Below are 24717 nucleotides of genomic sequence, written 5' to 3'. Positions count from 1 at the left end.
TCATTAGTGACAAAAGATGGAAAGAGTGAACATGAAGAGATTTAGGATCTAGATTAGTTGTGGAGTCTATCATTTTTCCAGTCACTCAGTTTAACAATTTCCCAGTCATATTTGATTCTTCCTTCTACCATACCATACATATCCAAGAAATTACCAAATATTGTCAATTTCGACTTCCAACTCTTGTGTATTCATCTCCTTGTGAAATGATCTGATTGATTCTGTGTTTTTTTAATTGATCCTATTTTCAGTTAATTGATTTTGTCCTGTTGCTGCCTAAGTTATACTTCTTTATCTCTGAACTTAGTTCAGAATTCAGCTGGCCTATAATGAATTAAATTTAGAAATCTAGTTCTCCTGCTAATCACTATTTTTTTTTGCCTCAAGGAAATCTGTTATTCTTAAAAGATGTGGGTGGACACCAGAGAATCTGGTCTAGACACAAGCTATACTTCAAAGATGTCTGGTTTGTTAGCCGAAAAAGTCTGGTCCACTATCTCTAACCTTGCACGTGTACTCAAACACCTCATTGCTAGCTCCTCATTTCCAATTTCCAACTAATCAGATTGTTCCCCATGCCTCAGCTCTGTAGCCAAGCATAATAACTTAGCCAATTATAACTTGTTGAGCCAATCATAATTTGTTCTTCACCTACAAAGTCCTGGTTTTTTGCCCTGTAGTCCACAAACCTATTTAAGGGAGCTGTCCCCTCACTTGGGGGTCTTAGCTTTGCTGAGGAAGATGAGATCCTATTTACTGGTAAATTCACACTTTACTAATAAATTGATAATGCTCAAAAATTTGTGCCTCAGTTTACCTTATTTTGACTGTAACACATGTATTGGCCATGTAACCTTGTTAAAGAAAAAAAGAAAGAAAGTCAAGCATGGAACCTTGAGCCATTTTCCTGAAGACTTCCTGCCAAACTGACATCAAACTATTAATGGCTATCCTTGGAATTTAGCCACTGGACATTACAAATCCATCTAATTGTAATAACAGCTAGTCCTCATCCCTACATCTTTTCCACACAAGTAGTATGGATAGGAATGAAAGAAATTCTCAGGCGAACCCTGAGAGGTCTTCTGGAAACTTAGGGAAATTCTTTGGCCATCTCCTGGAGCCCTTCACCATCATCCTTTTTATTTTAATTTATTTATATTGTGGGGAGCAGGGTAATGAGGGTTAAGTGACTTGCCCAGGGTCACACAGCTAGTAAATGTCAAGTGTCTGAGGCTGGATTTGAACTCCAGGGCCAGTGCTTTATCCACTGCGCCACCTAGCTGCCCCTATAGACAAGTAGTATGAAATGTTTTACCGGGTGCTTTAGTAAAATAAAGGTAAATAATATTTTCAGCATTCTCCTGATCTATCAGCTTGATAATTCAATTTTAGTCATGTATCTGAAAAATTTCTCGTGCTTTTTTTGCAGATAAGATGGAGCTAGATTATAATACTGTAAGGTGAATTTGGAACTGTTTCAATAATGATATCAAGGGGGCAGCTAGGTGGCGCAGTGGATGAAACACCAGCCCTGAATTCAGGAGGACCTGAGTTCAAATTTGACCTCAGACACTTGACACTTACTAGCCGTGTGACCCTGGGCAAGTCATTTAACCCTCACTGCCCCGCAAAAAAAAAAATAAAATAAAATAAAACAAAATAATGATATGAAAAGAGTATTATTTAAAATGGCTAGCCAAGTGAAGCATTTGCCTGGGGTGCTCAAAGTTGAGTACTACAAAAAACAAACAAACAAAAAAACATGCTTCTACTATACCAATAAAGGATTTGGTCTTCCGAGAAACTTTACCCCTGCAGTCTCTAGCAATTCAGTACTACATTTCTGTTGTGGAGTTCTGTATATATTGTCTTAGCCTGGTATAGCTGCTGCTGTTCTAGGGGAGGAATGTATAATATAAAGAATGAGGTTCCCCTAATGGAACACCACTGGGCTGGGTGTGTGCTGTCAGGGCTAGACAAAAGTAGTGCCTCAGTTGAACTGGCAGTCTCTCAGTGGCCTGGGATTAAAGTTGGCTTCTCAAAGCTACTTAGTTTTGAGATTTGTCTAAAACAAAGTATCCTAGATTCTACCAGCATCTAACAATAAAGGGAATAGAACTAGATAAATTATTGGCCATCACTGATGATATGACCTCTGAAATAGATTTCAGTTCATTGATACCATGACATAGAAACACATGTGTGTACATGTACAAATTTTGTTTTTCATAATCAAAATGTTGCTTCTATAATTATTTTCTATGCATTTAAATATGTATTAAAATGCTTGGGAAAAATAAGACCTCTTGATTTCTGAATTCAGTAAAAGTTTAAATACATAAAAGAATTTGACTAATAATATTTGTAAAGCTCTTAGTACAGTATCTAGCACACAGTTGGTGCTTATAATAAATGCTTTTTTTCCTTCCCTCCCTTCCCTACTACAACAAATGCTTCATTTTAAAAAATTGATGTCTGATAATTTTCACTTTTACACAAAAATTGTAAATACCTTGTATAAAAAAATTAAATTGCACAGAAAGGTATTACATCTGATCTTTTAAGGGAGGATGATAGTTTGAAACAAGTATTACAAAAATAAGCTGATGAAGATTCTAGTTGGATGCTAAACTATGGCTGTATCATTCATAGCTTACAATTTTATCTTGGGAGTTGTTTCATGCTTGTTTTATTTTCCACTCATCAGCTTTTTTCTGGTAATGAAGGAGAAAAAATAAAATTGAGAAGTTTGTCGGTCATATATTAAAGCCAACATCCTTTTTATTGAAACTATTGAAAATAGCTCAGGCATACTATCTCTTTTAATCTTATCTTCCCTTACATGTTACTAATATGGATTTATCTACTGTAAGAAAATGTGACTAAATATATTTAATCTGAGCTAGTAAGTTATAATTTTCTTTTATAAAGTAAATGAAAAATATGTGATATAGCAAACTAAAAGATGTTTAAAGAGCTGAATTATTTAAAGTTATCTTGTTAGAATGAAGGTACAACGTCAAATTAGACTGTACACTATTGCCTCTAGGTTTTTCTTGTTGCGAAATAAGTAAATTCATAAAAGTTTTAATTAACTAAATATTCTTCAGACAGTTTTTTTTTCAGATATCCTGGTTTCATTTTTGGATTTTCATTTTTTTTCCTTAGGGTTTTACATAAAAGGAGTAAAGATTGGTCAGTGAGTTTCAATACCTAGTTCAGGCAATAATACTAGAAATTAGGATTCAGAAGGCATAAAGGTATTGCGAGGATCTCGTGAGATAAAAGATGTGAAAGTTATGTGAAAAACATTAAACTATTATAAAAATATGAGGTCATGTTCAAAATCAGGACAAGACATTCAAATTTGCACAAAGGCTTTTCTGTCACTATCTATGTAAATTAAGATTAAAATTCATTAGAGAATCCTTAATTTGATCATGAAACTACAAGAACCATGTACCAGTATAGTTCTAACCCATTTCATACATTGGACAAATTAAGGAAACACAAATGATATCTTAACCAGCTTCCTATATTCCTAGAGTACAGGAGATCATTAGTAGCAATAATAAGCAACAGAAAAGTATCCAAAAAGTTGAGGGATTATACTATCAGAGCTGGGACTAGGAAGAAGAAGGTGAGCAGCAGCCCAGGGTACAAAACACAGGAGAGGACAGTAAGAGACATAATTAATATTGCTTTTTCTAAATGAATATATATATATATATATATTTTTTTAATACCAGGAAATTCTGCTCTGCTTTCTATGGCATATAGCTTTTGGGATGGGATGTGATAAATTATGCATTTATCGTAAAGGCTCAAAACCTCCAATGGACAGTAGTAGAAAGAGAGTACAAATTTCCAATACAGGGCTATTGTTTTATCTGATCTTTACAACAACCCTGTGAGGAAAACAACTGGCTTAATGCGTTATTTAACCTAGCAGCATATGCATTTTAATTAGTGATAATTACTGAACTCAAAAGAAATAAATCTCAAGCAATCAAAACAAGATTTGAGTGTCTACAATGTTTTTGTGCTAGAAATGCTGTGACTCCTTCACAAGGGGCTGACAATATAGTTGGTGAGAGAAAAGACATGCAAAAAAAGTTAAATAGTAATTCAAAAGTACAAATTTATTACATGCCAAATGATGGCATGAAGATGACAAATACCATAAAAAGTTTTGAAAAGAAATAGATTTGTGGAGGCCATAAAGAGTGGGCATAAAGGTAAGATTTAATCTAGGCCTTGAAGGATGACATAGATTTCTACCACACATAGAGTACTGGACTCTGAGTCTAAAGCAAGGCTTCTTAAACTGTGGGTCATGTCCCCATATGAGGTCATGTAACTAAAGTTGGGGGTTGCAAAAAATTTGGCAACTACTAGTAAAAGGTTATATATACCTATTTTATATACCTATATACCAGGGGCGGTGTAAAATTTTTTCGGGTGAAAAGGGGTCACGAGTGGAAAAAGTTTAAGAAGACCTGGTCTAGAGAACCTAGATTTCATTTCTTCCTCTGCTGCTTACTACCTGTATGACCTTTGACAAATCACTTATACTCTGTCTCAATTTCCTCACTTATCAATTTAGAAGTCTGGACCAAATGATCTGAAATCCCTTACAGTTTTAAATTCTGTGACCCTAGCATTTAAACACAGGAATGGGCAGAGGGAATATGGTGAACAAAGCCTTGGAGGTGGGTGTTCTTATCAGGTATTTCAGGTAAGTGAACAGAGAAGATTGGCTGGAGTAGAGTTTTTGAAGGGGAGTAGGAGGAGATAAAGCTATCAAAATAAGTTAAATGCAGGTCCTAGAAAGCATCAAGCACCATAATTAAGTCCTTTTACTTGCATGCAACATGGCAAAGCAGCATTTCAGAATGTCTAGGCTGGCAGCAGTGTGCAAACCAAAGTAAAGGAACAGACTGATCAAAAGTAGACCAGCTAAGGGCACAAGAGGGATTTTAGAGAGAATGAAAGGTAACAGGAGAGAACAAAAGAAATTTAGGAATAATAAATACCGCCAGACAAGCCTAGAAACAGGCAAGAGGAAAAAAAAAAAAAAGAAAGAAATAGGCAAGAGAACTACCAAAAGTACAACATACAAGGGAAGACAGGGGTGCCTAACAGATGGAGTGACAGTTTTTAATACTGCCTTTTTAAAGTGTTAATATTTTTAGCATTAAAATATTTCAGTAATCCTTATATTTGGTGATCAGAGCCTAAATTCAGGAGGCAACAATAGAAATAAAAAGACAGTAGATACTAAAAGTCTGAGAGGCATCATAACAAAATGGCCAGAGAGCTGAATTCAGAGCCAGAAAGATCTGGGTAGGATCAAATCCTGATTCTGATACTTAAAAGCTGTGTAACCATAGGTAAGATGCTTAACGTCCTTGAGTCTCAGCTTCCTCATATTTAAAATGAGGATTAAAAAACCTGCAGGAGGAGGGGAGGGGAAAGTCAGAAGTAAAACACTTTTGAGGAGGAATAGGGTAAAAGAAGATAGAAAATAGAGTAAATATGATAGAAAGGGAATATGATGGAGGGAAATAGTTATGATGATTGACTATAATGGCAAAATGTAGGGTACATACTTTGCTGGGCTATTGTGAAGAAAATTCTTTGTCAAGTTTAAGGTACTATATAAAAGTTATGATGAACAGGATGCTAGAATAAAAGCCTGGAAAGACCTACATGAACTAAAGCAGAGTGAAATGTACTGTATACAAAAGAACAGCGATAGTGTAAGATGATCTGCTGGGAAGCATGTGGTTATTTTCAGCAAGGCAATGATCCAATATAACCCTGAAGGACTTATGAAAATTGCAACCCATCTACAGAGAAAGAACTGATGGTATCTGAAAACAGACAGAAATACATTTTAAATTTTTTTCTTTGACAATTCCTTAATCTAAAGTTTTGTTTTTTAACTGTTTTCTCTCACAACCTAGCTAATGTGGGAATGTTTTCCATGACTACTCATGTATAACTTATATTGAATTGCTTGAGTTCTTGAGGGTCGGGGTTGGGAAGGGAGAGAAGAAGACAAGTTGTAACACAAAGTTTTAAAAATTTGATGTCAAAATTTGTTTTTACATATATTTTGGAAAATAAAATTCTAAACAAGAAAAAAAAAAAAACCTGCAGTACCTACCTCAAAGGATGTCATGAGGTTCAAGTAAGATAATAAATGTAAAGTGCTTTCCAAACTTTATAGTATTATATAAACTTTAACAATGATAAAGAAGAAAGAATCAACAAAACTTGGTTATAAAATAAATAGCAGAGAAAACACTTATCTGATATAGATATAGATGTAGATATATATATATATACGCACACATACACATATACTACCTGGGACATTTGCTATAAAAATAAGGGGAAATATAACATCCATATAGTTATGTTACTGCTGCCCCACAAATACATACCAAATTTCATATATTATTTCCTTAACCTCATACCAAATGAATGATACAACAGAGATAAAATAAGGATAATATATAACAGGGCATAGATAAGTACACCAATAAATAAACAAAAATCAACGTGGTCAAAATTTTGAGTGATCTGTTTAATAAAGTTATTTTGCCATCATTCCAGTGAGGGGTTTCTACAATAGTATGTATTTTTTTGCTTTTTGAATGTCTAAGTTTCAGTTAAATTAGTAAAAGTGTCCTAAGAAATTTACACACATGTACATGCACTTCTTTTTAAAAAACTTATGAAAGCACACTTTTCTTTGACATTGTTTCCAAAGAAATAGATATGGGTATACCTGATTTCCATGAAGGTCCAATACATCCAGGCTTTTCAGGTTATCCAGATTTGAGATTTTCTTAATTCTGAAATATTTAAATTTTGACAAAAGTTGCTTTTCTTTGCTATAAAGCAATTTATAAACTTTATCCTCAGACAAATCTTCAAAAATCTCTCAACTTTCCATTTTGTTCCGATTTATATGCCAGAATAGAATTTAACTTTCCATATTGATTTATTCAATTATTCAGAAAAAGAGTATTCTTTCAGCATAGAATGTTAAGAGTTGGAAGGCACCTTTGAGATCATCCAGTCTAGTCCCTTACTCTTATCAATTATTATTCCTATCAGCTATTAAGATAAAACAGAATTGACTGATCACCTCTAGCTAGTATACTTGAGAGTATGCTTGCAGTCAGGGAGATCTGTGTTCAAATACCACCTTATGTGATTACTATGTGACCACAGGTAAGTCATTGAGCCTTAGTTTCCTTATCTGTAAAACAGGAATAATAATACCTAAAATTGTTGTGTCACAGGGTTGCTGTAAGATATAAAACTGTTTGCAAGCCATAAAGCACAATATTAGGCTCAGTTTAATAAGAGCAAAATATAATATAGATATGCTTCATTTAAAGCAACAGTCAGAAATTTGGGGATCTTGAATTAATTTTTATTTCAAATATATTTTTTCCAAATCAATTCATATTTTCCCATTGATACACATTATAATTTCAAAGATACTATAATTTCCTATAGAAAATTACACAAGTAAATAATAAAAATTCTATCTTAAAATGCAGCAAACCTTTATAAATCACACATTCAAGAGAAATGAAATAACTTTGTGATACTAAGAACGAATATTCTTTTTTACCCTGTATCAAGATATTAAATACTTTAGTACCTTAAATATATTTGCCTTAGTCTCATGATGCTCTCTAGTTGACTGAAGGACCATGCAAGGCCTACATGGAGTTTGGAAGTCCTACCCCAATCAGTCATGGAATCAGTCTGATTAAAGAGGTTTCTTTTACCTTAGAGCTGCTAAAACAATAGGGTCTTGTCTGCCAACTTGTGAAAAAAAAAAACAAAACCCACTGAATCTTTACTATATAATGAGTAAAATAGGATATAATATTCATTCTCTCTCTCGACCAACTTACCATTTCACTGGTAAATCCCTCTTTAACAAACCTAGAATTCCTGGTCCAAGTCTCAATCTTCATACCCATCCAGTTCACACTTAACCCATCTCTCAACTCCAAGTCATCTCTAAATTTCTTCCATAACTACCACTCCCTTCTGCTATAACCTATTTTGAACGTCTCTTTCTTTTTTTGCCTCTTCCCTCCATCTTCTCAGTTTAGTAGATGTTTGGCAATGCCCAGGCTCCCTTTACAGTTTAAGTAGAGAGTACACTTCTCACTTCCACCATTTTCAATGCTAGCAGGAGGAAAATGTCTAATTAAAGAGGTAGTTTCAGGCCATGGATCCACCACACCTAAATCAATAGATCAAAGAAGCAATTATTAAGTTAGAAATCACTGAAACATCTTTCTCTCTCCCAAGTGATGGCAACAGTTGAAACTGAATGAGAGATAGGACAGTAAGGGTCAGGGAGTACTGTCACCACCTTGGCTGCAAGAGCTGCTGTGGAACAGCTGTTGGTCCAGAAGCCACTACAGATGGACAAGAGTAATGTATATGTTGCCATGCACTTGAACTGATTAGAATCCTACTCTAGAATGTGGTTCATCTAAACCAAGTGAGACTAACTCACTAAAGAAAGGTGAGTACCCTTATATTTTGGTCTTCAATTCCAAATTAACCATTTTTGTTCTCATGGACTCATAAAATATGAAAGTTGGAAAAGTCCTTAGGACTTAGGCTGAAGAACATTTTCTCTGGCAAAGAAAACAGAATAAAAATGGATAATGGAAGAAAGGAAGAAAGTTAAAGAAGAAAAAAAAATTCAGGGAAAAAACACATTTATTGAAATGAGCTGAAAAGGCCAAAAAAATGGATTCAATTTTAGACATATCTAAGTTTAAGATACAAGTGCAAATATGCAAAAATGAAAGTCTGGAAGACAATCAGTCAGAACTGGAGACTGAGATTTGTAAGTTGTCCGCATAATTGAAGACTTTCTCTAGCATTTTAAATTTCTGCCCCATACTACTTTCAAACAGCTTTAAGTCTCTCCTAACTCAAAAATGGTATTTTAATTAATATGAAGAATACATAAAAATGTTTTACATTATTGTACATATATAATCTACATGATTGCTTACTGCCTCAAGAAGGGGGAATGGAGGGAAGTAGGGATAAAATGTGGAACCCAAAACTTTAAATAAAAATGTTTATTTTTTTTTAAAGAATACATAGAAATCTAGGAAGATGTATATGAGCTAATAATGAACAGTGGTAAGCACAACCAGGAAAACAATATACACAATGACTACAACAAGGTAAATGAAGATAACAATAAAATTTAAAACTGAACTCTTTGTTGTTATAATGACCAAACTTGACCTACCCAAAAAAAAGATACAAAAATACACCTTTCCTTCTTTGTAGAACTAGGGAACTACAGATGTAGAACACTGCATATGCTATTAGAATTAAATGATATATCGACTAGTTTTACTGAACTGCTTTTTTTCTTTCTTTTGTTTTCTTTTTTAGTCTTCATTATAAAGGATAGCTTTTGGAGGAGATGCATATATTAAGAAATGAAAGTGATATAACAACAAAATATATCAATAAAATTAACTTTAATGTGTTATGCCTTCTAACTACAATATTATTTCTCTCATTCCTTTTCCTGCCAAACACCTTTAACAAGTGTACTACATTGCACTTCCTCATCACCTAATCCCTTGTGCTCTGGTTACTGCTGTCATGTCAAAAAACAAACTATGAAAACTATGAAACTCAATGACTATCTTTGAAAAACTTTCTGAAAGACAAATCTTTGGGCCCCTGCTCTAACCAGGGACTACTCTGCAAGCTTTATAGTCACCTTGGTTGCAAGCCTTTGTCTAGCCACATACAATACTGAACATAATAGCAAAGCAAAGAGCAAACATTCTCTACCATAGCACTAGAAATCTTAACTCTGTTGCTGCCATTCTTGCTGACTTACCTATTATCTCCCTACCTTTGTGGACCTTCCAGGTTTTAGACTGTGCTTGATCCTCAATGTCTACTCATTCCTTTCATAGGCCTCTAAAACTGCAGGCTTATTTTCTCCTCAATATAAACTTATGTGTGTTGGGAACCTGACCAGACAACATGATGCCTGTCTAGGAGCACAGCTGTGAGAGACAGTAGGTACAACAGTAATCAAAGTCAAACTAGACACTGATCAGGGTGGGTGATCAGCGACAACTCCACTCCAATGTAGGGAATAAATTGGAATGGATTAACAAAATATTCTTTACAGGGAATGGCTAGTTTTAACTGAAACACATTGTTCAGTGCATTCTATTTGATTTATATGTTCATTAATAAGTATCCTGGCTACAGCCTTGGAGTCACATCGCTGATCTTCCAGCTGGCGACCCCGAGGTCACTGCTCAGGTACAGTAATCATGCTATATTTTGTTAACCCATTCCAATTTATCCCCTACAATTGGTCATATAACCTACTTCCTCCTTATACACATGGCATCTACGAGGTCCTTTCTATCTCACTAGATTTCCAGTGGTAGATTTTCCTGTCCCACTACTATCCCAAACCCTAATTATATCATTCTAACCAAATATAAAGGCCCCTTTTTCCAGTACTTATCTTCCTTGATCTGCCAACAGCATGATAGTACTTGAAACTCTCTCCTCCTTACATTTTCCTCATTCTCCTACTACATTTCAGATCAATCCTACTTTAGCTCCTTTCCTAGTCCTTCTTCCTCTTCCTATACACTATGTGTGGGTACCTTTCAAGGCTTTAGTCTCTTGTTGTTTTCTTTCTACACTCACTCACTTGAAAAAATCATTCCCTCTCACAATCTCAACTATAATTTCATCCATATATATATATATATATATATAATCATAAATTCTCATTCAATATCCAGTCTTTGGCCCAGTCACTTCAAAGAGCACCTATCTAAAAACTAAACCATTATCTGACTCATCCCCCAAACTAGCTTTCCTTGAAAATTTCCCAGTTTCTATTATGTCAACACTATTCTTTCAGTCTCAAAACTTTGTCATCATCTTCTTTCTCTCCTTTACTTTTTTTTGTTTGTTTGTTTTGTTTTGTTTTGTTTTGCGGGACAATGAGGGTTAAGTGACTTGCCCAGTGTCACACAGCTGGTAAGTGTCAAGTGTCTGAGGCCGGATTTGAACTCAGGTACTCCTGAATCCAGGGCCGATGCTTTATCCACTGTGCCACCTAGCCGCCCCGCAAAGGCCAGTTTCTTGATACTCTCTTATCCCTTGAGTTTCATGATACTACATTTTCATGGTTCTCTTAACTCTCTGACTACCCCTTATGTCTCTCTTTCTGGTTCCTCATCTCTCTCCCACTCTTTAAATCTGAGGTGTTACCCAGGGTTCTGTGCTAAGTATCCCTGTTCTCTATGCGTACACTCTCTCTTCTTTGGCAGACTCTTCATTCCCATGGCTTCAATTATCATCTTGATACAGATGACTCACAAATCTATATATCCATTCTAAATCTGTTCCCAGAGTCCAGTACTATATCTCTAACTACCACCTGAATATTCTGCTGGATTCTCAATTTTCAATACATCTAAAACTAAACTAATTTTCCCTAAAATCTTCACCCTACTCTTACTTTTCTCCATATATTAATGGCATCACCATTTTGCTGGTGCTTATAACTTTGGAGTTATCTTAAATTCTTCCCTTGCCCCCTATATGAGGAAATTGAGGACCAGAGAGGTAAGAAGCTAGCTTGAGGCCAAACTGGCAAGTACCAAGCCAGAATGTGAACCCAGGTGCTCTAGGGAAGGGCTTCTTAAACTTTTTCCGATTGAGACCCCTTTTTGCCTGAGAAATTTTTTTGGGGGGTGAGGCAATTAGGAGTTAAGTGACTTGCCCAGGGTCACACAGCTAGTAAGTGTCAAGTGTCTGAGGCCAGATTTGAACTCAGGTCCTCCTGACTCCAGGGCCAGTGCTCTATCCACTGAGAAATTTTTATATAGACATATAAAATAGGTATACATAACCTTTTACTATTGCCAAATTTTTCACGACCCCCACATTCAGTTACATGACCCCATATGGGGTTGCAACCCAGTTTAAGAAGCTTTGCTCTAGAGACAACTCTTTTCTTCTCTGTACTGCACCAGGCTTCCCCTGCAGTCTTCCATACCAGCTGGGAGGAGAATTTTGATAAGAGCAATAAGGGTGGCTCTACCTTTCATTAGCCAGGTGATCCAGAGCAATTCATTTTGACCCTCTGGCCCCGCCATCTTCATTTATAAAAGGAGGGGAGCTGGGCTAGATAATCTCTTCCAGTTCTGATAGCCTAGGACTCCATCTCCCAATTTGTGAAGTCAAGCCCAAATAGACCTTGGGCCAGTTGATGGGAAGTTACCATGATCACTGAGTGCTCTGAGAAGCAGAGTAATGAAGTATTCTTGTAAATGTCCAAAAATCACCATCAATGGGGAAAGCCTCACATCTGTAAGCACAGGTAGTAGGCAGAGTTCATTTCCTGTACTCTTCCTCCACTTCAAATCCTTTCATTCCCCTTTTGTATCTTTTAATAATGTTTTACCTTAAACCCTTCTTGGGACCTTTCTATGTGCCTTTATTCCCAGAATGTGTATTTCATCGTGTCAAAGAATTTACTCATCATCTCAACAGGTGCTGGACTTGGAGTCATGATGCCTGGACTCTAGTCCCAGATCTTCCAGCAACTAACTAGCTGTGTGACCTTGGGAAATATTCGTGAGACTTTCTAGCTCTGATTCCTTATCTGTGGAAGGATGAACAAGATAAACTCTAATTAATCTTCTAATTCTAAGATAACATGATTCTATAATGCCTTCCAACTCTAAATGTCTGTTATTTTATCTTTTTATGATCCTAACAAAACAGTGTAAACTGATATTCTTCTACATCTTTCACCTTCTCTTTTAAAAAGAAAGATCAGTTTGGACAAATGGCACACATAAACCTGATGATCACTTTAGGAAGATTAACAAACATAATATATAATCTTCAATAGTTCGCACAGTGAATGCTGCATATAAATAAATAGTGATTCCTGGGCTCCCAAAAATGCTTACCAGTCTCTCTGGGTTTCAGCAATTAGTAAAGTGTCAATCAGGTATTAAATGCTGCAAGGCATCCGTTAACCTTACTCCCCCTTCTCTCTTAGCCTCCTACAACATAACTAATAAAATTCTTCCCACATCTCACAGGCACTCCTTCACAAAGTAATAAGCTATGTAAGCAATATTCTAATAAAAAATATTCTGCTCGCCTGTTCCCATGCCTATTTCCAGCTGTGCCTGGATTATTTTAATTATCAAGTACAGAGAATTAAATTAATTCACTCATATTTAAAGCCTCAATATTAAAATGAAGTTTCAAATCTCAGATTTATGAAGAATTAAGTACAGACAGAAAGAGAAGGCAGGGATAAGTTATAATTTGCATTGCTCAAAGGAATAGCCTTAGAAGTATGATAAATATTTATTTTTAGAGGCACTAATTTCTTGTCTAATAGTATAATAATTATAGAAATGAACTTCCAAATATATCCATGTGTTTTGATGGCATCATGGTAACTATAAAGGAAAAAAAAGCTCAAATTTAGGCAAATTAGAATACTGAATAGTTACTAATAAAAATTTTGCCCATGCTATTTTAAAATATATGAAATCAATGCTATTCTTAAATAACATGTCATATTTCATTCTAATTTTAGTTAGGTTTTTAACTAATTATCTCTCCAACTTGTTCCTTCAGATTTCAAGAGACAAGCCATTATAATTCTCTTATTTCGTTGCACAGTTGCTATGTTGTTTGTTTTTGTTTTTTTATAAGAATATTATAAAGTTATTATAGTAATTCTGAATGGAGAACACTATTAATTCAAAGTTTTGACTGACATCTCGTCTAAGGGACATTTAACTGAAAACTGTGAAGAGATGTTATAGTACTGGAGATACAGGATATACTGAAATACTGAATTATACTTCTATATGATACAGTACATTAACAGAGACATGCCCATTTATAAATACTTGTGTCAATGACCAGCTTATCCCTTTATAGAAAGAGAAAATTTCTCTAAATTTTTAGTAAAGTATGGCATATTGAGGTTGGAATTTGTCTCTCTGTAAGACTGTAAAGAAGAGAAAATGGAAGGTAGATGTGTATGATTTTAAAAGTTTTATTGTTAGAGGAGGATTATAAGTGTCATTTTAAAAGAGCTGCCTACAGTGAAGGGAAATCTTGTAAAGGAAAAATGCTGTGTCAGTTCTATGTAGAGGCTAATATGATCAAATGTAGCTTTGTAAATCTAAGGCTCGGATTTCCTTTACCTCAAATCAAGATGGGGATCAAGGAGATTCAATTTTCAGACACAGTAATATATATATCATTCTTATCCCTCCAAGTTATTCTTTTACAAACAACTTCTTTTTTATGTCCCCTGAAATCATAACTCTTGACATTAATAATAATAATAATTATAATAACATATAATTTCCATTGTATTAGAGAATACCACATAGTAGTTTTAGATAATAATTTGAAATATGACCAGTCCTTCTTCACTAACCAAAGGGTCCCCAATCAAGTAAACAACTTTAGGTAAAACTTGTAGAAAAATATATGTGGGATATATGCAAAATATACATAAAAAGAAAAAAAAGTTCTTGAAAAGAGTATCTATTAGCTCTACTCAGTCCCCATCCTGACTTAATGGAAAGATGAGAATAGAGAATAGTGGTCTATTTATCTAGCTACCTCTTCTTGGATCAATTTAGGGGCATTGAGTGGTTTGTGGGTAGTTGCAGTATCCTAACCTAGAAAGTTTTTGAAAAAAATCCTTTTCTTACCTAAAATTAGGATTTGAACTGGAAACACTGGGTTTACAAAACAAAAACTCTCTACCTCTTTATAAGAAGCTATAAGATTATCATTCCTACTACATGTAAAAGTCAGCTAGACCTGAATTCATATTTGACCTCAAAAACTTGCTAGCTGTATGACCCTAGGCAAGTCACTTAAGCCCCATTTGCTTCACTTTCCTCATCTATAAAATGAGCTGGAGAAGGGAAAGGCAAACCGCTCAATTATCTTACAACTTAATATAATCTTTTTTTTCCCTTATCCCATTGCCCTTAATACTATCTTGTAAATTACCTCCTTGATTTTCATACCTAAAAGAAAAGGCAAAACAAAAGCTATCCTGACAAATATCTAGCATGCACAAGACAAAGCAGGACAGAAGAAACCATGCTCAGGAATCCAGTTAGACTACAATATCTGGGGAGCAAGATGTGATGGCCAGGGGGTGAGTTAGTAAAGAAAAAAATACAAATATTCTAAGTCTAGGCAGGAAAAATCCAAAGGATTCAAAACAGATGAATAGAAAGGAGATCAAGAAGATCAAGTAAACACTAAAAGACCAAGATACCAGGCCAGATCAGAATCTGGGATTAATTAGGCAACAGGGTATAGGAACCTAAATTCAGAGAGACTGATTGACAAGAGCCAGTAAACTAGACACAGAAGGACTAAATAACAACAGTTGGGGAAGTCAGTGCAAATGGGACAAATGTATCCAAGAGCCTCTACCAAGACCTTCTCTGTCCCATGACCTCGTCTGCTTAAGTTTCCTCTATATCTGGGAATAGCACAACGGACCACAAAAGAGTAGAAGCACAAAAAATTTCTGTTGATAAAATTTAAGCAGGGTCAATACAGCTATTTGCAAATAGGCAAACCAATAATGAACCCTTAAATATAAATGAGTACAACACCCACAATTAGAATTTGAAACAGAGGCATGATAAAGATAAGGAGGACACTGAACCACAATTTAAAATAAAGGAACTTTAGCAAAATTCTAGCTCATGATAATCTGTGTTCAAAATCTCCTACTCTTCCCTAACATGACTAGTATAAATAGGTCATCCCTCAAAATATATATAAAATACAAGCCAAAAAAAAGAGTAAGAAAGTACAGGAGAGGGTGTGGGCTTAGGAAAAAGTTAGTGACTTCTCTTTTGAATATCTGAAAGGCCAACAGTACATCCAGTGGCAAATAGCTAATAGTAACAATAGCTAACTCACATAGCACTCACTATGTGGCAGGCACTTTATAAAGATCATCTCATTGGAGGCTTATAACAACCCTGGGACCTGGGTGCTATTATTATCCCCATTTTACTGACGAGGAAACTGAGATAAACAGAGGTGAAGTGACTTGACCAGGGTCACAGCTAATAAGTGTCTGAGGCGACGTTTGAAATCAGACCTTCCTGAATTCAGGTCTAGTGCTCTATTCACTATGCCACAGAGCTGCCTCTCTAGGCAACTGGCTATGTGAGACTAGAGCTAAGGAGAGACACCAGGGCTGAACATACAGATCTGGAGTCATCTGTATAGAAATGAAAATTAAACCCATAGGAGCTAATGAGGTCACCAAGAAAGAGGACAAAGAAAACAGAAAAGGGACTAAGAGGAATTTAGTGTTTTACATCTATGCAAAGCTGGGTAACTTAAACATCATTTGTAAAATGCTTCAATTATATACAATTATATAATTATATAGCTTGAAATTTCCCTGGGTGATTGTACACCTGAATCATCTATATGTTCTAGACTGCCGTAGAAAAGGAAAGGGAACAGAAGCATTAAAGAAGTCAAAGAAAGCCAACATGTGAGGGCAAGATCTTTGAAGAAAAAGATCTCTTCTCATTTTAGCCTTAGATAGTGACAGCAAATTGAGAATCCCAGATTCATCCACAGTAGGAGAACTTGAAGCTAAGTGGCCACATGTCTGTTTCAGCACGCTGTACTTCAGTTACTTTTTATTTTGCTAATAGGTTAAACAAACCTCCCTTGTGGGTGTGGCAAGAGCTATCTGTTGAAGCTTGAAAAGTCCAAGTCTTTGGTTAAGAGAGTAGATTAAAGTTAAAACATATGTATATCCATATATATATGTATACATACACACACACACACACACACACACACACATTGATACAATTCTCAAGAGAGTGAACAATTGTGGTTATACCACATGACAGGATACATTAAAGGCCCAAGTTGTCCATATGAGGATATAAATTAAGTGCTTCTCAAAAAGGCTAATATATAGGTAAGAATAAATCTATCAGTCAACAAATCTTTACTCAATGCCTTGCCCAAAGAAGAAATCAAAAGTGTAACACCTAAGTTTAAAATGAAAAAAGCTTAGCTACTGAAGCCTGCCATTTGGACTAGATGATGTCTTGAAGTCCCTTCAGGTCTAAATATCATGATCTTATCTCTTGCCATCAATAATCACCTACTTAATGGGCTTCCTATTACCTACATGATCAAACATAAAGTCCTCCAGATGGTGTTCAAAGGCTTTCATAATCTGCAAAACACACACACACACACACACCCCTTTCTAGTGTTCTTACACCTTGCCATGCACCCTTCAATCCAGTGACACGGTCTCCTTGCTGTTCTTGCTCAAAGCACACCATCTCCTGACTCAACATTTTCACAGGCTGGCTATCCCCAGAGCTATAATGCTGTCCCTCTCATGTCTACCTCCTGGCTTCCTTGAAATCCTAGCTACAATCCCAACTTCCACAGACAACCTTTCCCAATCTCTCTGAATTCTAGTGCCTTCCTTCTGTCGACTATTTCCTATTTTCCCTATATATAGTTTGTTCATACAAAGTTATTCGCATATTGTTTCCCACACTAGATTGTGAACTCAAGGTCAGGAACTGTCTTTTGCCTTTCTTTGTATCCCCAGTACTAGTGCATGGTCCCTAGCACAAAGTAGGCACTTAATAAATTGACTGACTCCTGGAATAGCATAGAAGAGAAGCACGGGTGAGAGCGTCTATTAAAAATCAGAAAGCCATAAGACTATCAAACTGGCTAACAACTATTGCTTTAGATGTTTTAAAAGCACTATACTGGGTTGGACTGGATGATCTCTAAGCTCCCTTACAGCTCCAAAACCTCGAACCATCTAATGGCAATCATTGCACAAAAATGCTGTTCTTTTTACTTGAGTCCCAATTAAAAACCCAAGTGCCAAATATTAATGCTATAGATACAAGTGTTCTATAAAATAAACACTTAGAGTCTTCTCCATTGAAAAACATTATAAAATATGCCTCTTACACCTCATTACCTGTTCTTCCCCAACAAGAGAACACGAAGGGACCTGAGTGTAGAAAGTCCACTTATTTCCTCAATCTGGTTATCATATAAATCCAAGAATATGAGGCTCTGAAGGTTAGAAATGTTTTGGATCCGAGTTATAAAATTATGTTGAAAGTTCAACAGACGAAGGTGTTCTTCCCCATCAATCACAGGACAAACAGTCAGTTTTTGCCTAGGATATGAAAGAAAAAGATATTAAAGGCTATGTCTTGCTGCTCTTGTTTCCATCCTAATCATGTGCTAATGTTTCTATTTCTACTATCAATATTTGTATATTCATTCTATGTACATATCTCTGTGTGTGTGCTGATAAGAAAATGGAATAACAGTATATCACTACAGGGTGTGAAGAGTTTGTGTTAGAATTCCTGTCCTTAAAGAGCTCTCAAATTTGTAGATAAATACGATGGACAAATATATATAAGGATAAGTAAACTGAAAAAGATATACATATATGCATGCATATATAGACAGAATATATGTATAAACAGAATCAATACATAACAAATATTTTAGAGGTAATAAGTCTCTCTTTTGAGAATCACTAATCAGGGCAGCCAGGTGACACAGTGGATAAAGCACCAGCCCTGGATTCAGGAGGACCTAAGTTCAAATCTGGCCTCAGACACTTGACATTTACTAGCTGTGTGGCCCTGGGCAAGTCACTTTACCCTCATTGCCCACCCCCCCAAAAAGAGAGAGAGAATCACTACTCAACATTAGTGAATAAAGAGCTAATCTCAAAGCCAAGAACACCCACACTCAAGCCCTAACACATGCTGAGACTGCTTGAACAAGTCAATTAAGCTCTTAGAGTTGGAGGCAAAACTCTAAGATTGTAAGTAATAGAGAAGGTGCCAACCTTCATTGGTAAAAGGGATTTCCCTCCTCCCCCCCTCCCCAAGAATTCCTTATATCAATTAAATCATAGGTCTGGTCCCTACCACTAGATATTTATTTACATGGAAGAGATGGATACTTGAATGTCATGGGAAGATATCCATTGGCAACAATTCTAAATAAAACTGTAAGCTTTTTAAAAGACTTTTAAACTAGATCCTACTTGGATTGGGGGAGGGGAAAGAGGGGATATCAAAGACTGAGTATTATAGGCTGCAAAAAAAAAAACAACCCAAAATTCAAAGAAGTACACCACCTGGTAAAAAAAAAAAAAGTCAAAAAGGCAGCTTTTTAATGAGGTTCAATTTATTTTGCATTTTAACAAATGGTAAAATGAGCTTTTATTAAAAAAAAAAACTTCCAGAAAGACTCAAAATTAATGTCACTGTGATGATCCCTAACTTGGGATCACAAATTTAGAGCTAGAAAGGATCAAATTGGAGTTTATTTAGTCCAATTCATTCATTTTATAGATAAAGAAACTGAGACAGAGGTTAAGTAACTTGCCCATGGTCACCCTAGTGCTAAGTAGCAAAGGCAGAATTTGAACCCAAGTCTTTTGACAAATCCAATACTCTTTCCAATGCAATGTGACTCAAGGGAAAAATTTCTCCTCTTTCCTCTCATACTGTGAAATAGACAATTATACAAGGATATGCATAAGACCCAATTTTGTGTGAATTGTTTTACATGAAAACTGGCATTTTAAAGCACATAAAAATGTCATAATATACATGTAAAGAACATAGTACAAGGTCACAGAAAGCCAGACATGATATGCTAAGTCATTTTTCAGTCATGTCTGACTTTCTGTGACCCTGTTTGGGGTTTTCTTAGCAGAGAGTGGTTCACCATTTCCTTCTCCAGCTCATTTTACAGACGAGGAAACTGAGATAGAACTATATGACTAACCCAGGGTCATACAGCTAGTAAGTGTCTGAAGCCAAATTTGAACTCATGAAGTTCCAAACTGCTCACCAGAACGGATGGAGCCATTCGTTTTAGTGGTAATTTTTGTCTAAGCTTTTAAAAACCCACAGCATTACCACAGCCTGTCATTGTCACTGATAATCAAATTCTGGCAGGAATGAAATATTTTGGTACCAAAGAACCTCAGGATTTGCTTGTCCCTTCCAACTCTATGAATCACACACAGTTCCATTTTTCATTTATGTCTTCTCTATGTGTTTGGAACTATTCTTAAAGGGTTATAAAACTGCGTATACCCTTTGATACAGCAATACCGCTGCTAGGTTTATATCCCAAAGAAAGCCCTAAAAAGAGAAAAAAAACATTTGCACAAAAATATTTATAGCAGCTTTTTAGTGGTGACTAAGAATTGGAAATCAAAGGGATACCCATCAATTGTGGAATGTCTAAACAAACTGTGGTATATGATTGTGACGGAATATTATTCTGCTATAAGAAATGATAAGCAGGATGATTTCAGAAAGGCCTGGAAAGACTTATATGAACTGATGGGTAGTGAAGTGAGCAGAACCAGGAGAACATGGTACACGGTGATAGCAATATTTTTTGATGGAAAACTATGAACAACTTAACTATTCTCACCAATACAATGATTCAAGACTATCCCAAAAGACTAATGATGAAACATACTATCCAACTCCAAAGAAAAATCTGATATAGATGGAACACAGACTGAAACATAATATTTTTTCACTTTCATTTTTTTTCTTTTATTCAAATTTTCTTATAAAAAATAACTAATATGGCCATGTTTTATATAATTGCACATGTATAACCTATATATGATTGCTTACCACCTCAGGGAGCGGGGAGGAGAGGGAGGAAAAGAGGGATAGATTTTGGAATTCAAAACTTAAAATAAAAAGGTTTATTATTATTATTAAAAATAAATTTTCTTAAATTCCCGCAAAACATTAGAAAATGATGTTGCAGATATGCTGCCTATCATTGTTAGGCAGTAGTGGAAACACAAAAACCTAAGGTTAGAGAAATGCCACTGAACTGGATCCTTAGTCATACACCACTTTGCAGGCTTTTTCCATGTCCACACAGCTTGTGTGCATTGGCAGCTGCTGCTCAAGGGTAAATATGAGTATAGGCAACTTAAGGTTCTCTTTTCATATGCTATCTATCTAACATTGGCCAGATATAGGGAGGTTTCTTCCTGCTTTCCACAGCATAGTACTCATACATTTCCATATTCACAAATAAAAACTAACCCAGCTACAAACCGCATCATGGATTTGGAGTCAGAAGGGCAGCACTGGAATTGTTGCTTAGTAATGGACAACCTATATGCACGGGTATGTCATGATGCTTCTAGGGCCCTTAGTTTGCTTGCTTGTAAAATAGGAGGCCTGACCTAAGGATCTCTAAAGTGCCTTCCAGTTCTAAGTCTTATTATTTTTGTTTTCTCTCTCTCTCTCAAAATCACTGTTCTCTGCTCAGAAACTTCAATAGCACAATGATAATATTAACTTATTTTGGTGTAGATTCTAAAGTTTTTCCAGGATACATAGCTTTAAAGTGCCTCACCTTTCTAAGGTCAACCTATCTGAGTAAAGAATTTTCTCTTCATTGGAACGATGAAGAACTGGAAATGCAGGCATTGATGAGCTCCCCAAGTAGACATGATCACCTATTGAAAAATAACATATAAATCACTCAAATTTCAAACTATTTTATATCAAAGCAGCTTTATATTCTAACTCCCTTATCTACCAAAAACTCTTTTAGAATTCAGTTATTCTATATCTTTCCTTATTTTAAAATTGCTACATATGAGATACCTTTCTTTTTTTTCAAACCAAAACTCTATGTTGCATCATATATAAATCCAAAATAAAAAAAAAACTACTCTGACACTGTCTGTATTTAAATACATATATTTCATAAGCTAGTACTCTTAAGCTTAAATTTTAAAACACCCTTCTAGTTTAACAAGATGATAATCTTTCATTACCAGATACATTTGGGCCAGCACTGTGACAGCCCTGTCGAACTCTGGATTTTGTAGGTGTCTGAATGGAAGAATCTCCAAATGCCGATAAAGAGTTTGCACCACTTTTCAGTTCCAGCCCACAAAGGTCTGTCAAGTTTGTTGTGGATGGGACGAATAATGGTTTGTTACGAGGTGAAGGACTTATTACTCTTCCATCCCCTTCAAAATATTTAAAAAAGTAATCATAAACTAGACAATATCACTCTGATTTAAGAAATACATGGAAAATTTGTTATAGCGCATGTTCTTCATACCATCATTTAGGTCGGTTTCTAGCACATTTTGTGTTTCTTCAATTGTTCATGTACAAAGTAAAGGCAAAGAATTGAACAAATCAAAAAAGCATTTATTAATTATTTATGTTGTGGGGTGTATGGAATTTGTGTTAGATGGAATCTCTGCCCTACAGAGCTTTAAAATTTGCATGCAAACAAGATGAATAATCTTAAAATAAAAAAACTGAAAATGAAAGGCTCTGTGCATATATAAATGAATGGAAAATCACTCATTTAGCACTTACTATGTGCTAAGCACTGAGGATGCCAATAAAAAACCCAAGATATTGCCTGCCTTTGCAGAACTTATATTCTAACAGGAGAAATATGCAGGGTGGCCCCAAAGCTTAAAATAGCACTAAGACGTTTTACATATGTAGGGGAATAGTGCCCACAGAAGTGTGTTTTATTTTAAAGCAAAAAATGAATAAAAAGCAAATAGCTATTAAAATGTCTTCATAGAAGTGAAGACTAATTCATGCAAAGAAAGGTAATGGTAACTGTATGGTTTGGGGAGGGTGGGATGTTTTCCTGGAAGGAATTCCTTTGAGGTGGGCTCTAAAGACTAAAACAAATATAGAATGACAGACATGGAGAACAATCAGGACAGTATTAATACACAGTGTCAAGTAGATATGCCTGTTTGGAGTAGAGGTTGTAGATATATATGTTGTGGGGAAATAGAGAGAAAAGTTTACAATGAGTTATTCTACTTAAATAACATAGTAAAAGAGAACCAAATCAACTTATCCAGCAAATATATTTGGAAAGGTGACAGTGAAACACCAGAATGGCAAGAAGTTCTAGAGCATGCTGAAGATATAGAAAGCATTAGTAATCACTGGCCTTCTCAGTTTCCTGAACCACTGAACCAGGGTCATCTATATATTATATGTCAAGAACCTGGATAAAGTCTTCAATAATGAAGGCTTGCACATACCCCAAGGAAGTCAGTGACCAAAAAAAATTTTCTAATGTACACCAAAGTATTTATAGAAGCACTTTATGTGGCAAAAAGAACTGGAAACAAAGGAGATGCCCAACAATTGGGAAATAGCTAAATTGCTGTAAGAAACAATGCCTATGATGAACACAGAGAGGCAAGGAAAAACATATATGAATTGATGCAAAGTGAGGTAAGCAGAGCCAAGAAAACAATATATACATAATTAAAACAATGTAAATGGAAAGAAAAGTAACGACAAAAAAACTGAAAATACATGTTGCAAAATTATAAAGAACAAGCTTAACCACAAAGAAGAAATGAGAAGACATCTCCCACCCTCTCCCACTTCATGCACATTTACTCCCACTCATTTGGAGGTAGAGGGGCTATGGGTGTGAAACACTGTATGTGATGTCATGCATTTTAAAATATATATTTCAACATTTATTGATCAGTTTTGCTGATTTGTTAATCTTCCTTTTTAAAAAAAATATTTTTGTTGTAAGAGATGGCTTTCTGAGAGAGGTTATTGGAATATAGCACACCAGCTAGATGTTATAAAAACAAAATATATTTTAAAATATATATATATTTTAAAACAGACACTTAACACTTACTAGCTGTGTGACCCTGGGCAAGTCACTTAATCCCAATTGCCTCACCAAATATATATATACTTTAAAAAAGATGAAGGCCTAGAAAGTAGGCAGTCCATCAAGGTTGAAATTCACGAAGAAATTAGTGTCAATTAGATATTATCAGAATACTCCAAATAGCTGTTATATATAACAAGTACAACAATCAAAAGAAACAGTTGAAATAGTCACTGAAGAGTCTCAGGCAATAGAATATAATTGCAGTTGGCTGGAAATTAATGCAATTGGGCATATAAAAAGGAATGCAAATCAGAGTAAGAATAAGACACAACAGAAAAACAACCAAGTATTACAATGTACTTTTTGGAGCAGGGCTTCTTAACCTTTTTCCACTCACAACCCCTTTACACTCAAAAAACATTTATGCGACTCCAGGTATATAGGTATATAAAACAGGTATACATAACCTTTTATTGTTGCCAAATTTTTCAAGACTCCCCCCCATTTAATTACTCCCACATGGAGTCGAGATCTCCATTTAAGAAGCTTTGTTGTAGACCATGATGCTCAATCATATTTGGATGGTATTAGCAGAGTAGGAAAATATTTCTTCTTTCTACCTACTCCCTTTTCTCCCCATTCTTCCCCCTATTTCCCAAAATAATTTTCTCCCATACTTCTTAGTTTTAGCAATTAACTTTTCATCCAAATTCTATTATTTGACCTATGGTCATTCCCTTCCTTTTTTTCATTTACTCAATTTTATACCCCACCTAAGAACCAAAAAATAACAACTGCTTTTATGTATTAAGAACATTTTACCACGTTCCA

At 35.3% G+C, this 24717-nt stretch overlaps 1 protein-coding gene across 4 annotated transcripts in view; it reads right to left on the bottom strand.

Moving 5' to 3' along the window:
- LRRC49 (leucine rich repeat containing 49) overlaps positions 1–24717 on the bottom strand; it is a 188393-nt gene that overhangs the window by 158442 nt on the left and 5234 nt on the right. For 2 of the 4 annotated variants that reach the window (XM_043985807.1, XM_043985808.1), the window contains 4 exons: positions 22031–22228; positions 21604–21706; positions 18146–18349; positions 6803–6869 (listed from right to left, as the gene is read on the bottom strand). In XM_043985807.1, coding sequence (XP_043841742.1) covers positions 6803–6869; positions 18146–18349; positions 21604–21706; positions 22031–22228 — 572 coding nt within the window. The remainder of the gene's footprint in view (positions 1–6802; positions 6870–18145; positions 18350–21603; positions 21707–22030; positions 22229–24717) is intronic. The other 2 variants (XM_043985810.1, XM_043985811.1) reach the window with 1 other exon arrangement.

The sequence above is a fragment of the Dromiciops gliroides genome, chromosome 2 (assembly GCF_019393635.1).
Source record: "Dromiciops gliroides isolate mDroGli1 chromosome 2, mDroGli1.pri, whole genome shotgun sequence".
Classification (NCBI taxonomy): domain Eukaryota; kingdom Metazoa; phylum Chordata; class Mammalia; order Microbiotheria; family Microbiotheriidae; genus Dromiciops; species Dromiciops gliroides.
This window is presented reverse-complemented; position numbering and strand designations above follow the sequence as displayed.